This window comes from Antedon bifida, chromosome 11 (genome assembly GCF_963402885.1).
Source record: "Antedon bifida chromosome 11, ecAntBifi1.1, whole genome shotgun sequence".
Classification (NCBI taxonomy): domain Eukaryota; kingdom Metazoa; phylum Echinodermata; class Crinoidea; order Comatulida; family Antedonidae; genus Antedon; species Antedon bifida.
The window spans coordinates 3,592,135-3,608,495 of NC_136236.1; the positions used below are offsets into that span (position 1 = coordinate 3,592,135).

The 16,361-nt window shown below is 32.3% G+C and overlaps 1 protein-coding gene across 2 annotated transcripts in view; it reads right to left on the reverse strand.

Annotated features, from left to right (window-relative positions):
- LOC144855888 (sarcospan-like) overlaps positions 1–16,361 on the reverse strand; it is a 33,924-nt gene that overhangs the window by 6,152 nt on the left and 11,411 nt on the right. For both annotated transcript variants that reach the window (XR_013614871.1, XM_078713843.1), the window contains exons 2-3: positions 14,846–15,312; positions 2,905–2,991 (exon numbers count right to left, since the gene is read on the reverse strand). Coding sequence is in view for 1 of the 2 variants with exons in the window: in XM_078713843.1 (XP_078569969.1) it covers positions 2,905–2,991; positions 14,846–15,262 (504 nt within the window). In the remaining variant the exon portion in view is untranslated. The remainder of the gene's footprint in view (positions 1–2,904; positions 2,992–14,845; positions 15,313–16,361) is intronic.

Below are 16,361 nucleotides of genomic sequence, written 5' to 3' on the forward strand. Positions count from 1 at the left end.
TAATCGGACCTGGTCCAAATCTAACCAAATACTGAATTTGTTTCCAATATTATATGTAATTAAGTATTATAAATTCAAAGGCAAATTACTGAAAAAATGACAATACTGTGGGTATCAATGGCTGGATCTCAATGGAGATACAAATAAAATATCCAGAAAGAAAATCAAAACAGTAAACAGCCAGAAAAGAATTTCAAGCTTTCGAAAAAAAATATTCATTTGTCAGAGCAATCAAATATTATAAATATATTTAAATATATGTATAACAGCATTACAGTATACCAAGTAGTAATGTTTGATATGGTAGTTCAGATTAAACCCACAAACATTTTTTGGTAATTGTGGTTCGAATCAACGTTGCAATACAATATTGTGAAAGCTAAGCTAATTTGACCACACTGTAACACAATACATGCATATCAAGTTTATTTCCTAATGCATTTAAAAATGAAAAACTCAATCAAATGTATTAGTTTGGAATGGACAGAGGCATCTTTGGGATATGGAAACAAGATATTTCCATGGCAACCAGCGACACTGGATGATGAATTAGCAATTAGAGTTACATTTTAGATGGTTCTTGGCTGTCAGTGAGTGTTTTTTCTACAGATTATTTACATGACTGATCTTCGTTATTTGCAGATAACATTGTTATGTTTGTATCAGCCTTCAAATTAGTTGAATAGACAACAACAAGGAGAACTAGAATTTAATTCGTCACTTTGACGAATTATAGGTGATCATTTTTATCATTTTACTGAAATTAATTTTTTTTTAAACATGCACGTACGTTAACATACGATCGGAAAATGTTGATGTATGCCATCCTATTATATGCTTATAGTGCTGAGTTGTGCCTATATGCCATATACAATATGTACAGTATATACTGTATATCTATATACAGTGTAGCATAGGTGAAATTGCGGGACACATGTTCTAATTTTTTGGCATGATGACGTTATCAAACTAAACTTTAAGATGACAATTTCGAAAGATAATTAATTGAGCAAAAAAATATAAGATTTGGAAAAAAATTTGGCACGTAGAAGCGCTGTGCGCGCTCTTTGAATTGTGTATAACTTTGACGAAAAATATGAAAAAACTACTTTTTCACTTCAACTGGCCATAAGTTAACGTCACAACATCCGATAGGCTTAATTTTTATATGAATTAATATCTACATTTCATCAGCTTTCATAATAAATTATAATCATCAAGGTAACCTTCAATTCTGAAGAGCTGTAAGATATTCAAATTTACTGCGAAGGTGAAATTACACGGCCTACGTTATTCAAGTTTTTACGCAGGATGACGTCATTAAAATGAAAACGCTGACCACTCATGGAAAGATAAATAATTAAGCAAGCACATACTGAAAGTTGTGCGAAATTCGAGCACACATAACCAAGATGCGCTCTGTTGAATGTGATAATCTACACAAAAAGAAAACAAATCCTAATTTTTAAATTCAAGTGGCCATTTGATGACGTCAAAACATTTTGTACGTAAAATGTGTACATGAATTCATATCTACAACTCAATGGCTTCCAGAATAAGTTAAAAAAATCGGGGGTCATCTTGCATTCTGAAGAATTATTTTCATTTTAAAAAAGACCTATTTTTCACCATTTTCAGAACTTTTGTAAAATAAATGTGCGCATTTTGTCATTTTTAACGTGCTCGTATAGCGTTATTTTAAGTCGGAACTGACTCAAATTTGGTGAATGTACTAAGGATGGTGAGTAGAATGAGATTTGTAAAAAAAATTCATATTTTTTACGCTTTTTAAGTATCGCGCGCGCAAAAACGCATTTTTGCGCAGTAATTTTTTTAAACACGCAAATGGCCTAATTCATGCTCTAAATTGATCAAAACTTAATTTTGAGCGTTTTAAATTTTTAACGCGCGATATCACGCGCATGAACCTACGTGAGCGTGCGTTTTTATTTGCTAATATTTTTACCCTTGATCTGAAGTTTACGTGTAGTGAATTTCATTAATATGTGATAATGAATTATGGAGATATGATTGATAATGTGATTTCGCAAAATGGCGTATAAATGTCGTCACGGATGAGTGATCACGCTGGAAAGCTTATTAGGATTAAGTTGTATTATTTGAAAGATATTCTGAAATTTTTGTAATCATTGACATTAAACTTTTTGAGATAATTGTTACACAAAATAGTGTACAGAAACAATAAAAAGAAAAAAAATAAAAAAAAAAAAAATAATAATAAAGATTTTATACAATAACAATAGGTGATCATTTTATTCTAAATGATCACCTAAAAATCAAGGATATGTTTTAGGGTCTGTTTCTACTACATAACAGTTTATTTGTAAATAGATTTTAAAATATAATTTTTATATCGATGGCATTTATCCTAAATTTGTCCCGGTACTCCAAAACTATTGTTTAAATTAGTTGGTGATTGCTGACGAAAAAACGTGTCCGGGCGGTCAAACGCTTAAAATGATATAGTAGTTAACTCAATCAAATGACCGTTATTTTGCATTGCAAATATTGCACAGGGATGACCGTTTGAATACAATACCAAAATGATTGGTTGTTTTTAATCATTGAGATTGCCATGTAACCGGTTATTTGAAATTTGCCCTGTTTCTGCTGCCGAGAAACTGAAGTTAACAAATTAATTGGTTATTTTGTTGCCATTCAGGCCCTTTATGGCACATTGAGGTTGGCAGATATTAGTCTATTATTGTAAAGGTTCCTTTTATCTTTTCTTAGCTCTTTCTCAGGAGGAAACAGGCTATTGTTGGTTTATCCATGTAAGTTGGACACGGAACATACAACTCTTTAAAATTGATTCAATAAATTGACGCTTAGATTTGATAAATTAAATTTTGTTGGTTTTTTTTAATTAACATAATTACGTACCTTAACAAAAAATGCTCTAGGAGATCCAAAGTAAACCTGGTTTTGAATTGCACTGTAATAAAGTCCAATAATGCCTGCAAACATTAGCTGAAAAATAAAATGTATTTATTATTATTAGACAAAACTTGCCAACATTTATGGTCCATGATGTACAATGTGTCAAAACAAATTTAATGCCCTAATTAAACACAGACAGCTTTGAAAGCCCATGTAAATGGGTGTTATATTTTTAAAGACGCCCATGTACTGTAGTATCTAAAGAGAGCAAAGATAATAAGTTTGTACAGTAAACATTGGTCGATGAGGTGTATTCATCTCTAACACAATATTTTTCAAGCAGAATGTGGACACCCTTTGGCTGCTGCTTCAACACACTGAGGGTGGTTTCAGAATGAATAAAATAGAATTTAAACCTGGAGTTTACCTTTAAGAAATAATTATTCCTAGATTAAATGTGCAACATAATTTTGTTTTCAGAGAGACAATATTTCTCAAGCAGAATGTGGATACGCTTGGGTGTATTTAAACCCGGAGTTCACCTTAAAGAGAAATGCATGTGCACCTAATAAATTTGATCCACATAAAGTTTAATATACCTACTATCTCATTACATATTGGAGTGGTAACGTAGATTACAACATTATTATGATATATATTACACTGTGTTTCATCATATTTTTTGTGCAATTATGTGTGTGTACATAATATATTATATTGTATATCTATTTATTATTGTACTAATAATTGTCAATCTTCAAAAAGAATTTCTGTTGTTATTTTATGATGATGGACAAATAAAGCATTTCAGTATTCAGTATTCAGTATATTATTATAGAAGGTGAAGGCCAATGTCATAAATATCATATTACATCATATCAGTATATATAAATAAATATCAAATGGATGTTTTATTAATATATATTAAAAATGACGTAGGTTATTAATTCACCATTCTATTTTTAGTTATAAAGTGTATTTTGTCTTGTTATTTAAAAATATAATATTTAATAAGTTCAATATAAATATATTTCTGCTTTTTTAAAAATTTTAAATCTGATGTAAATATTGTACCATTTTTAATATTAATACATTTTATGTCAACAAATGCACCAACTGGCTGCTTGTTTTATATGTTTATATACCATAATAAATAATAGTTAGTTTAATTAAAATGTCGAATGAACATATACAATACAATATACTCCCTTCCCTCTTCTAATAGAGCTGTATAGACTTTACTACTGTAAGTAATGCAAAAATAAACAGACTTTAGGATGACAAACAAAACTATACATTAGTAAAATCAGTTTGATTGGTTGTAATGTTTTCTAACAATTCACAACCTTTTCTAGCAATTCACAACCCTTTCTAGAAATTCACAACCTTTTCTAGCAATTCACAACCCTTTCTAGATATTCACAACCCTTTCTAGATATTTGCAACCCTTTCTAGCAATTCGCAACCCTTTCTAGCAATTCCCAACTCTTTTTAGCAATTCCCAACCTTTTCTAGCAATTCGCAACCGTTTCTAGCAATTTGCAACCCTTTCTAGCAATTTGAAACCCTTTCTAGCAATTCATAATCCTTTCTGCAATCAAAATACACATTTAATGTTATATCCTCCTTCTCCATTCATATATATGTCATGATCAACGATTCTACCACCTAAACTCAATGCTTAATAAAATGTTGTATTGATTACCTGTCAGGTGATCATGTCTTTGCTAATCTCTGTACTTGTGTATCAACATGGTTACAACAACCAATACAATATGATACTCATCTAAATAGGGTATAAAAATATCAACTACACTCTTGTGATAACATATCGACGATCTTTGACATATTATATAAGTTATTTTGCTTTATCAAATTACTATTGCATAAAATAAATGTCACTGATCTGGCACCAGAGAGATGAAACTAAGTGACAGGATACAATTACAATCATTTCAGCTATGGACATCTGGAGATCCATAATACACTTAAAATATAACATAAAGGCCCTTTTACACTAGGACTATAACGATCGACAATAAATAGATAAGCATGCATTTTTCTTACATAAAACAGGAGAAATTAGACCTTTTCCTTCAAGAACTAGTATAGGATAATCATGCTGTCTTTGATAAAAATAATATTTTTTTAAACTCAATCAAATGAAGTCATCATTAATAAAACCAATAAAATTGTTGTATTGTCACGATATTATTGATTGGACGTGTGAAAATATATATATTTGTGCAGGGTTGTAACTCATGACTCTTTCAACTCCACTCTCTAAGCCTCAAATGAGACTTAGTTTATAAGCACGATAAATTATTAACTAGTTTATCTATCCTGTAATTGGCGAGTTACTCGCTGTTGGATGAGTAGGAAATAAAAAAAAAAAAAAAAATTATTTTCATCAAAGGAAGCATAGATGGTTATCTATAGTTATAGTTTTTTATGTATGAAAAATGCATATTTACCGTATCTACTTATCGTTGATCGTTATCGTCCTAGTGTAAATGGGCCTTAAAGCTATAGTACGTCAATAGTGTGTAACATACTCCACTATCCTTACAGTTGATACCATATACAGATACACCTCTATTAATGGGATAATTCCAAGAAATGAACAACTGGCAATATTACACTACTGCCAACCCATATTCAGGGGACACTTCAAACAATTTTTTTATGAGGGGTGGGGCTTCACAGTATTTTTTAAATAGAAAACATTTAAATGTCATATAATGTAGCTGTCAAATTACTAGCTTAAGTGTATTATAAAACTACCTTTTTTTTCCAAATATAATAATCCCTTCTTATAGAAATGAAGTATACAGTACATTCATTTTTCATCAACTAAACAACTTGAAATCATCTGTAATTCATATCCCTAGGCTGACCAGCAAATTCCTACGCTCATCATGTACTACATGAAGTGTTTGTTGGCTACTATACTTAAAAGGTCAAAGGTCATCGGATTGATCCTGAAGAATCGCTACATAATCAAGCGAAGTGTTCAACATGTAATTATCATCCGTAATTACTGCATACAGTAGTCTAGTCTTTTATTGCGTTGTGATTATTACTCAAAAGAGTTGATGGTGGTCATTACAATACAAGGCAATATAAAATTCTGGCAAATTGTACACATACTTTTAAGTGTATGTTGATATTAGCATTTGAATTTGATTCGATAATTATGAGTCAAATATATGTAAGCACAGGTTCATTTGACGTAACATTAAGGGACCGTGTTAAAATTATCCTACTGTAGTACTGTAGTATTTTGTTAATTCTTTACCTGTTAATGCAATTAATCTACTAGTTTTTTGGGGTAATTAATTGTTCATTGCAATGATACAGTAGCTTCATACAGTAAAATTCGACATTTGAAAGAAAAACTAAATCATACATTATTACATTTATGCTTGGTTCCCCATTAGGATGCAACGCAAGGACATAAACACAACGCAAGCGTGTTGACCAATGACAAGCGATAGCGCGAATAAGCAATCGCTTGTGATTGGTCAAATCACTTACGTTGCATAACGCCCTTGTGTTGCGTCTCTAGTGAGAACCAAGCATAAAATATGTAGCTACTGCAGTAACTAAACTGCAGTATAGAATAATTTTCATATGATCCTTGAAAGGTCAACGAAAAGACGAAGATGAACGATTTTCATGTTATACAGATTTTTTTTCAATATTTAGATATTTGATTCCTGCGCCTCACTTTACATCAATCTTAAATTAATCAATCAACAAATCATGTTCTATCAATCCATCAATAAGTACTAACACAAACAGTTAGCTATGCTAAAGAATTTCGTTCAATACCTAGTTGCCTTAATAATTGAGTAACCCATCAATCAATACAAACAGTAATGAAACAATAATGAACTCTCATCATACCTCTGATAATGCTACTTTACTAATAATAATAAACAGTGTGTCATACTGCCTGGGGAATCTATAAATAGCTTTGGCCTTGCGCATGCATTCTACAGTTACCGTAACTTCAGTAATTACACCGCATATGACCTACACATTTTATCTTGTTTACGTCGCCAAGCATTTGTGAAATGTGTATAGTAAACACTAATTAACCACTGTAATTAATTTATTAGGTGACCTGGTATCTCAAGAGTATTCATAAAATGTTGTTTTTTTACATACAGTACTATCAATACCACAGGCTCCATACTGAAGCAATAGGCCTAAGTATAATAATAAATTTATCATCATAAATTGTATTTATACATAGTAAAAAACAAAATCCAAAGTAGGTAGAAAGGTACTGTATATAACGTATAAGAAAGTAGTTAAGTTATACTTTTTTTATTTATATTGAAAAAAAAATTACAGCAAGAAATCTTGAATGACTGTCACATCAAAGTGCCTAGTGGTTTTATATTGGAAGCTAATGTTTATAAATGTTTATGGGCCGAGACTATAAAGTGGTCTGAATTTACAGACTTAAGGCCAATTTACACAGACGAGTCGTAACTGTGGTAAGCAAAAAACTGTGTAGCTTATATCCCACATAGAATCTGTATCTATCCTGAGCGAAAACTGCCCGTCCACTTCACGTTGTGTGTAAATGGTCATTAGGAATAACATATCTATATTTTTCTGTGTAAATTGGCCTTTAAGGTAGTGAGATTCAGTGGCCATATTCACCATTCACAGTTAAGCTAAGAGAAACACGCTTAAAAGTAAAAAAAAAAATCCTATCTAAGTGAATACAATTTAAGGAAAATACTTTAATATTACTGAGTAGAAATGAAACACTTAAGTATAATTGGTGAATAGGGAAGAGGTGAGAGTTTTTATATTTTTAGTGCTCCCCCGTTTTGAAATTTCCTGGATCCACCCCTGCACTTTGCAATTTCCAACAAATAGACTTAAGTATTTTAGCTGTGTCAAAGTGGGCGTGCAGTGTGAATTCTATTTTAGTCTTAATAATCCACTCAATTTTTACCTACTTATGTACTAATTAGCACCCACCCAATATTAGAAGAGTCTATACAGTCTGTGCCATACGTTTGTTCTCATCCTCCGTATTCTCTATTTTTAGCTACATCCTGGTTGAACAGTAATTATACAAGTTTACTACAAATATTTTTCACAGAAAAAAACATTATGCTATCATCAATTATAATAAAAAGGTTTCAGTAAAATTTGATTGATTAACAAGCAATGGCATTTTGACTGAAGAGCATATTGTCTGGATTGATTGATGATTATTATTAATTACCTAAATATAGTTTGCTATTTAAAAAGATTGATAATACAGTGTATATACTGTTGAAAGGATATATTATGATAAATACTTTTGTATATTCTTGTTCATTTATTAAAGGTTTTTTATTCAATAAAACGAAAATTTACATTGTAGGCAAAGGCTAAATTGTGTACAATTTTACAAAATATTGCACATAAAAAAAGTTATCACATAAAAAGAACATCTTATATTAAAATGGCATTAGATAAAGTACATAATATGAAAATGAGAAAAACATTGAAAAATCAAAGAAATTGTTACGAATATCTGTATTAAAACTTACAGTATGTATTATTTGTTTATTATTTCACATTGGTTGATGACGGCAACTTGTTCATTTTATTTAGCAGTTTCTGACATTGTTGAATGGACAAATAAAAAGGGGATACTGTACTACTGTACTTGCAACATTTATTTTTAAAAAGGCAAGATTATAAGTTACTGCGATAATGTTCTCAATTGTTGTATTCGATTGGGAACTTTCGTGGTCAACATAGAGATTCGTTGAGTACTTTTTGTATTTGAATGGTAAATTGTAAACGGATTGTGATCAACAGAAAATAATTTGAATAGAAAACGTTAAACAATGGAGCTTTTTCGTTAAGAAAATCTGTCAAAATACTTCGATAAATAAGTACTCAACGGAAAAACTATACTCAACAGTAAAGTTCCAATCGAATACACCAATTGTACAGCTTTAAATGGAAACAAAATGTAGTTACTGTACTGCAGTAACTGCAGTATCATTTTTACATGATCCTTCAGTAAATTTTAGCAGAGAACTCAAGGGATGTACATGTGATACACCGCAGTAGGCAAAACTAATGTATTTAATCAACAATTTACCGTTTAATATCATCATTTTGATTTCAACTTTCCATTAATTCTCAGCCAAGGTGTTCTCGCATGGCATACTATACAGTAACTTCACCCTTTAATCATATCAAAGTACACCTCAACCATAATTACAGCATAATTATCGTAGACTAAATCAATCCCGACAAGAATTTTCTCTCATGTTGTTAATCTTCTGAAAATAATTACTGAAATTGTGCCACAGTGTCGGCGGCAATGGCTATAAAATTGCAGCCCCCGGGAGGTTGCTCGCAGCCGATAAACTAATTGCTATTCGACCCAAAAATGATATTGATGAATTATCTTAAAGACCCTTGGAGACAATCTTAATAGGAAATTACACAAACCAGAAATGGTGTTGGTAGTACCATTTATGGAGAGGGGTGTTCAATGAATTTTCTACTTTTCGTATATCTCGCGCTCTTTGAGAAGAATAGAGCATTTGTCCGTTTATCCAGGTAAGCAGGCACAAAATAGACATAAAGAAATTATAGAAATGGTGCTGGTAGTAAAATTATGAAGAGAGAGGTGTTCAACGAATTTTCTACTTTTCAAGTATATCTCGCTCTTCGAGGAGAATAGGGCATTTGTCGGTTTATCCAGGTAAGCTGGACACGAAATAGACATAAAGAAATGACACAAACCAGACATGGTGTTGGTAGTACAGTACCATTATGGAGAGGGGTGTTCAATGAATTTTCTACTTTTCGAGTATATTTCGCTCTTTTGAGGAGAATAGGGCATTTTGTCAGATTTTCCAGGTCAAGCTAGGCATGAAATAGACATAAAGATATGCCTTGCCAACACTATTTTACCTCAATTACTGCAGTAACTACCTGTACAATTTGTTTGTCTTTAATAACTTGTACGGATATCAAATGTTTGTGACTATTGAAAATTCTATACATAGATATTATCGATCTAAACATATGCGAAGGATTTACATTATTCTTGTAATGCAACAAAATCCCATGGAAATATTATAGCAGCAGAAAATCATTCCAAGCATTTTAAATTTAATTTTAATGCAAAAATTATAATCTATTATGCGTGCTGTGCATATTGCCCACATAATATAAGGAAATGGTGATATATACAGTATAACAATTGGCTAGATGAAAACGATAGATTGCCACCCTATTATAATATTAAAATAAACTACACTGTGCTGTTGTCCGTGTTGCAAATTAAACATTATTGTACTATATACACACAATAATAATTTGTATTTTTATATTTATTGGATAATCATTTGTACATCAAGTTTAGATACTACTGTAGCACTGGACTAGCACTGGACTATAACAACGACTATAATTCAGATTTAGATTCAATTCATACATAGTATAATGATAATTGTTTTCTTGGCAGAAAAACACAAGCAAAACAATACATACATAATATTTACATTCATGATCAACTTGGAACTATAGTAACAACAACAACAACAAATGATCAGCAATATAAAATACAACAGACCTAATAATACTATAATGGACTATAATAATACTATAATGGACTATAATAATACTATAATGGGCTAGTGAAAATAATAATCACATATTTTGGGCTTGTATTAAATCAAGCTCTCAAAAATGCATAGTACGTTCATTTTCATCTAATATATTATACATACCAGTACTTTTAATTTTATTATTCTTTGGTATTTACTTGTTAATATTATACAGTTTTATAGTATTATTATAAATTTCTTCATTTTGACATTAAATTACAGAACTGATAGGTTTTGATAAATTAAATAGAGGTCTGTTGATATTAATTACATAAGTGCTATACTATCCAGTTATTGGATAAAACATGGGCAGCTCCCATAATGTTGCAGCTAATCAGTTTAGTTGTGTCAGCACCGTAGTCACCAGTATGGTTTTTTTTCCTTTATTCGAATTCACAATATAACATTAAAAAACAGTACAGGAATGAATTCAGGGTAGCACAATAAAAGTAACCAATGGTCAAACTTATTTCCATTGTGGCACTACTGTAAGTTACTGTAAGGTTTCAACCTGAACACCTTTTCACAGAGGTCTCTTTAACAATCCTATGGGTTGCACAGGGGATTGTTCCCTTTTCGTGCAACAACCGCACCACTTTGTGTTGGACCCTATCAGGTACTAAAACCTTGGATATCTTAAAGGAATTAAATAGCGGTACCGATTAATATAAGTTAAGATGTGTAAAAAGTATAGGCTGTGCATTCAGACACCCAATGTCATATCATTAATACTGTACTGTACCTCTTTACAATTCGTCAATGTGAGCAAATATTTGCTAGCCTATTAGCTGGTATGGGTAAAAGCCAACATAATGACCAACACTATTTGCTTGCCCGAATTGTGTCAATACACACATTTCATTCAACTAAAAGTGGTTAATTAACAGAGCCACATTTGCTTATGCTGGTACTAATGGCAACATACAATAAATATAACTACAGTACAATCATATTGAATAAACTCTGCCTGCACTTTATGTGACAAAAAATGTAATGTGCCCATATACTGTATGATGATGGTCACTTCACTACAATATTTGGGCACATAGTTTTTGTCCAACTAGTTTGATAGTGTAGACAGAGCTTAAAGCCTGGTTCTCATTTGTATGTAACTCAACAACTGCGGTAAAAAAAGATAGTTAACTGCAAAACTGCAGTTAATTTTGACATGATTCATAATGAAGTCAAATGCATACTGTGGTTACTATCTTTGTCATTTTAGACAAAACAGTTAATAAATTCAACTACAGTTTAGTAGTTTTTACTAAATGTAGGCCTATACTGTACAGTACATGTAGTTGTATTGATTAACTGTGAGTGGTGTCTGGTTCACAAAAAAAATAATAATATAGCAACACTAACTGCAGTAAAAGGGTAGTTAACTGCATTTTTGCAGTTAATTTGGACATGATTCCTAATCAACTAAACTACATACTGTGGTTACTATGTTTGTCGTTTTAGACAAAACATTAAACGATTAATAAATTACACAAACCAGTAGTGGTGTTAGTAGTCTATGAGTGCTAGCTTACCTGTATAAACCGACAATAGCCCGACAATAGCCCGTGCTCTCCAGAGGGAGGGCTTTAGATACGAAAGTGAAAAGTTCCTAGAACACCCCTGTATTATAATGGACCAGTCCGCAACCACGCCCTCATGTGGGAACGTACCAACGTACCACCGTCATCATTTTCGTATCTAAAGCCCTCCCTCTGGAGAGCATGGGCTATTGTCGGTTTATACAGGTAAGCTAGGCACGATATAGACTCCACTAGTTTTATAGTACTAAATTGTACTGTAGGCCTACTGTGTTGGATTGATTAACTGCAGTGGTTCACATATTAATAACTGCAGGTTAGTATATTAATTGTATCATCACGCTTCATATGACTGTAATATTTTCATTTAGCGTTTGTCCTTGATCCTAAGGGGCTTTGTGTCAACACGTCAATGTACAATTATGAGATTGAATCGTCGATCTCTACCAAAGCGTAATCAATAAACCAAAATACGAGAGAAACACAGGCTATTAAACACTGTACATTATAACTTAAATTCCCTATATAAAACCCCAATACAGTCAACTCTCCCAATAATGGACACCTTTGGGCTAGCCAAACATTTTTCCGGAAAGTCTGGTATTCGGAATGTCTTTATTTAGTAAAAATAAATTTGGAACTGTATGGACTTCAAGTGGGAGAGTTTCCGGTTTTCACAGTCCGGTAAATTGTGATAGTTGACTGTACTACAGTAAATGTAATGAACATGTTGTGACAGCAACCTCACTAAACAGTTTTAAAAATAGTCTGGACAAATTCTGGCGGAATCAACCAGTAATATACGATCACAAGTTAAGGATTCAAAATACCAGGATTGGACCAATTGGATCTGGATATAGAGGACTTTAGTCCTGCGTCCAGTATCACCTAAGTAATCACCTAAAGTATTACAGTACATGTTCTACAGAACAAATCCAGAATTTACATTTACAGTACATTACAAGAAGACCAAAATATCTAAATGAAAATAAGAGAGAGGCTAAATGTTGGTTTATCCGGGTATGTTTTGCATATAGATGATATAAATACAGTTTGTGATCCCACGAATTTATTTAAGAAACAAGCTTACTGTGTGTCAATTATGGTGTTTGTGATAGTGTTAAATCTGCAATTTTTCACAATTTTAAATCAAATCAATGTGTTTTTTAAATTGTACAATTTACTGTTTTATTCATTTCTCCTAAAGGGAGGTGCATAAAGTTTGAAGTTAATTGAATTTGAATTGTATCACCACCAATACAACCAGTGGGACACATCATTTATTGAATCTATCCAGAAGATCTAGAAGATAAATATTAATAAAACTATAAAAGGACCCAAAATAATCGTTGGGGAACCTTGTCACCGGTATAACATGTCAAATACTACAGTACACTTGATTGCTAGGAAGCATATCAGTGTACAGCAAAAAACGCACTACAAAACTATGTTTTCCTTTTCCATTTTCTACTCAAAATTCATATTGAACCAAATATTCTGGATAAAACTTAACATTTCTGTTTTATGCTGCAATAGTGTTGAGTATTACTATCTACAGTAGCATAACGTCTACAAACATTTTCAGAAACAGATTATTACAATTAGATTGTTAAATTTACAAACACTTCCTCTGCACAAAGCCAAAATAATTGAGCCAACTACCATTTAATTACCTATAAACTATATCTACATACACAAATCAATATCAATGATTGACCTCAAGAAAATTAAATTGTACGAATGTAAATTATACAAATCTTCAATTAGAAATATGCCTGTGAGACATAATTATAACAAGTTACTTAGCCAACGTCGTTACATAAGTACGCGTCAACTTCCGAGGATTGAGTTGATTATAAATGCCATTTCTGAGTATAATCTCTCGTTAATACATGATAATGTTTTTTGAAAACGCAATTTCATAATCATATAAAAAGTCATTTTATCTGATTAAAATTGTTAATAAAGGTGGTCGCCAACATGATTGGTCTACGGACAATACCACTTATTAGAGGGAAGTTCAAAAATTTTTTAAGTTGTTTTTCTTTCAGAGGGAACATTAAAGGCCAATGTTGGTTTATCCAGGTAGCGGTAGGCTACAGATTAGAAACATCACATTTTTACTTTAGTTACTGTATTGTACATCTAAGCCCTTGAATCTTTATGAAATACTGCTGTATAAATTAATTAATTGATATGGGTTCACAAATACCGGGATGGTGTCCGGGGGGGGGGGGGGGGGGGGGGATAGTTTTACCTTAGTTAAGCATATCCACAAATTTCGATAGGTTTAACGCTAAATTTTGTCGTTGTAAAAGACAAAAGTGGAACAATAGCGTCGATGTGAAAACTAATGTTATCAAATCTACGTTTCGCGGTACATCTGAGATAGATAAGGTAGGTATCCAAGGCGGAGATTTGTACCGAAGTTTTTGCATTGTGCTCGCCTACGTCAGAATTAACCATAATTTATATATAGATTACATTTTTTTTTCACATTATTGATTGTCTCCATCCCCGAAACCTCGACTAAGAAATACCGGAATGGTGTCCGGCGGGGGATAGTTTATTACCATTAGTTAAGGTCTAATGTAAAGCACCTAGAGGGGTCAGTGATCCATTAGGCGCTATATAAATACTGTTTATTATTATTATTATTAAATATGCATACAGTACTTTAGCTACTGTAACAGTACACTGTACAGTATGCGCATCCATCATTTAAAACAAAACAAAAAACATAACTACAGTACTTACCAGGACTCCGGCCCAATAAGGTGCATCTCTGTGTTTTATAGAGGGCGTCATTAGCAACATGACAATTCCAAAAGTCGTAATTATAAATCCTAATAGAATCTGAAGAGTCACAATACAAACAGGAAGCGTGCAACAACGAAGGTCATATTTTTTGTCCGTCCCCGACGAAGTTGAAGTTCGTTTTAAAGGCTCATGCATTTGATGTGCACTGCTAGACGTTGAGCAGTTGGTTTGAGGTGGTGGCGGTGTTGTCTCCGTTGGAGCAGGCATCAAAGGATTCGTTGTAACTTCCGGTGAAAACCGTAACTCCGGAGAACTGGAACTCCGGGAACTTTTGGATAAGTGCGGAAGCGACAACGGTCCTGTTGACCGTGAACTGTTCGACTCATTGCAGTCAGGTGCAACTTTGTCATACATATTTAAAAGTTTATATTTCAATTTCCAAGTGTTGGCTATTTCAACATTATCTGTAAAATAAAGAGAAATCAGTGAGTTATCAAAGGGCTTCACAATATATTGTATTTTAAATCAAAATGTACTCTATACAACTCGCAAGGGACCCCTCAGGATTAGGGATTTATAGGGCTATTCCCTGTTACCATACAAAATAATTGTGTTTTTTGTTTTGTTTTTATCTGTATTTGTACTTCATGTGGACGGCACTCATTCGTCTATCCACAACAGTGCCCGAAATACAGTAGACTCCAGGGTACAGTAACCTCTACTTTTGTGAAAGATGCACTGGGTTCTTTAAAGTGCACATAAGCCAGATGTGTACACTGGACCTTTAGTTTTAAGTCATTGTTCAAGAAGACTTGTTCTACCATCAGAACTACAGTAGGGTCGAGGAGAGACTTGAACCTCTGCCGTTGTTTGTGTCACTCATGCCTAAATCATTTGACCACTCAATTCTGGCAAGCCACATACTTTTCAATTCAGTAGAAAAGAATTTGAGATCCTTGTAATCAAGAAATAATAAATAATTTTTATCTAAAATACTACAGGATTTCATATTGATTAATTCCTACAGTAGGCCTTCATTAAATTAATTTATCATCAAACAAGCAATCACCAAAAACCAGAAGAAAAACACATTTCTAATTTGATTTCTATTTAAAATTTATCCCTTAAATGTTTTTAATTTAGACAAGTTACAGCTAAAGAAAAAGAGAACAAAAGAATCATGAAAATACAATTTTAGACCATGAAATTAAACCACTGCAGTCACAGATGTGAATTGCAAATTAACCAATTCATTGACTTGCGATCAACGACTATTAACATATGGGACACGCCATTAACGTCAACATTGAAACAATCCACCGGCTTTCTTCTGACAGTTTTTCGCATACAGCCGCAGAACAACGTCATTTGCATATATTAACTCATTTTCGATATAAATTTTCTTTCAAATGAATATTTTAATAACATTACTGTAAAGAACTTAAATTTAAATGGAAAGAAAACCTACTATAAATGCTAAGGTTCATGGACTGTACCATTAGCAGATAGGGAT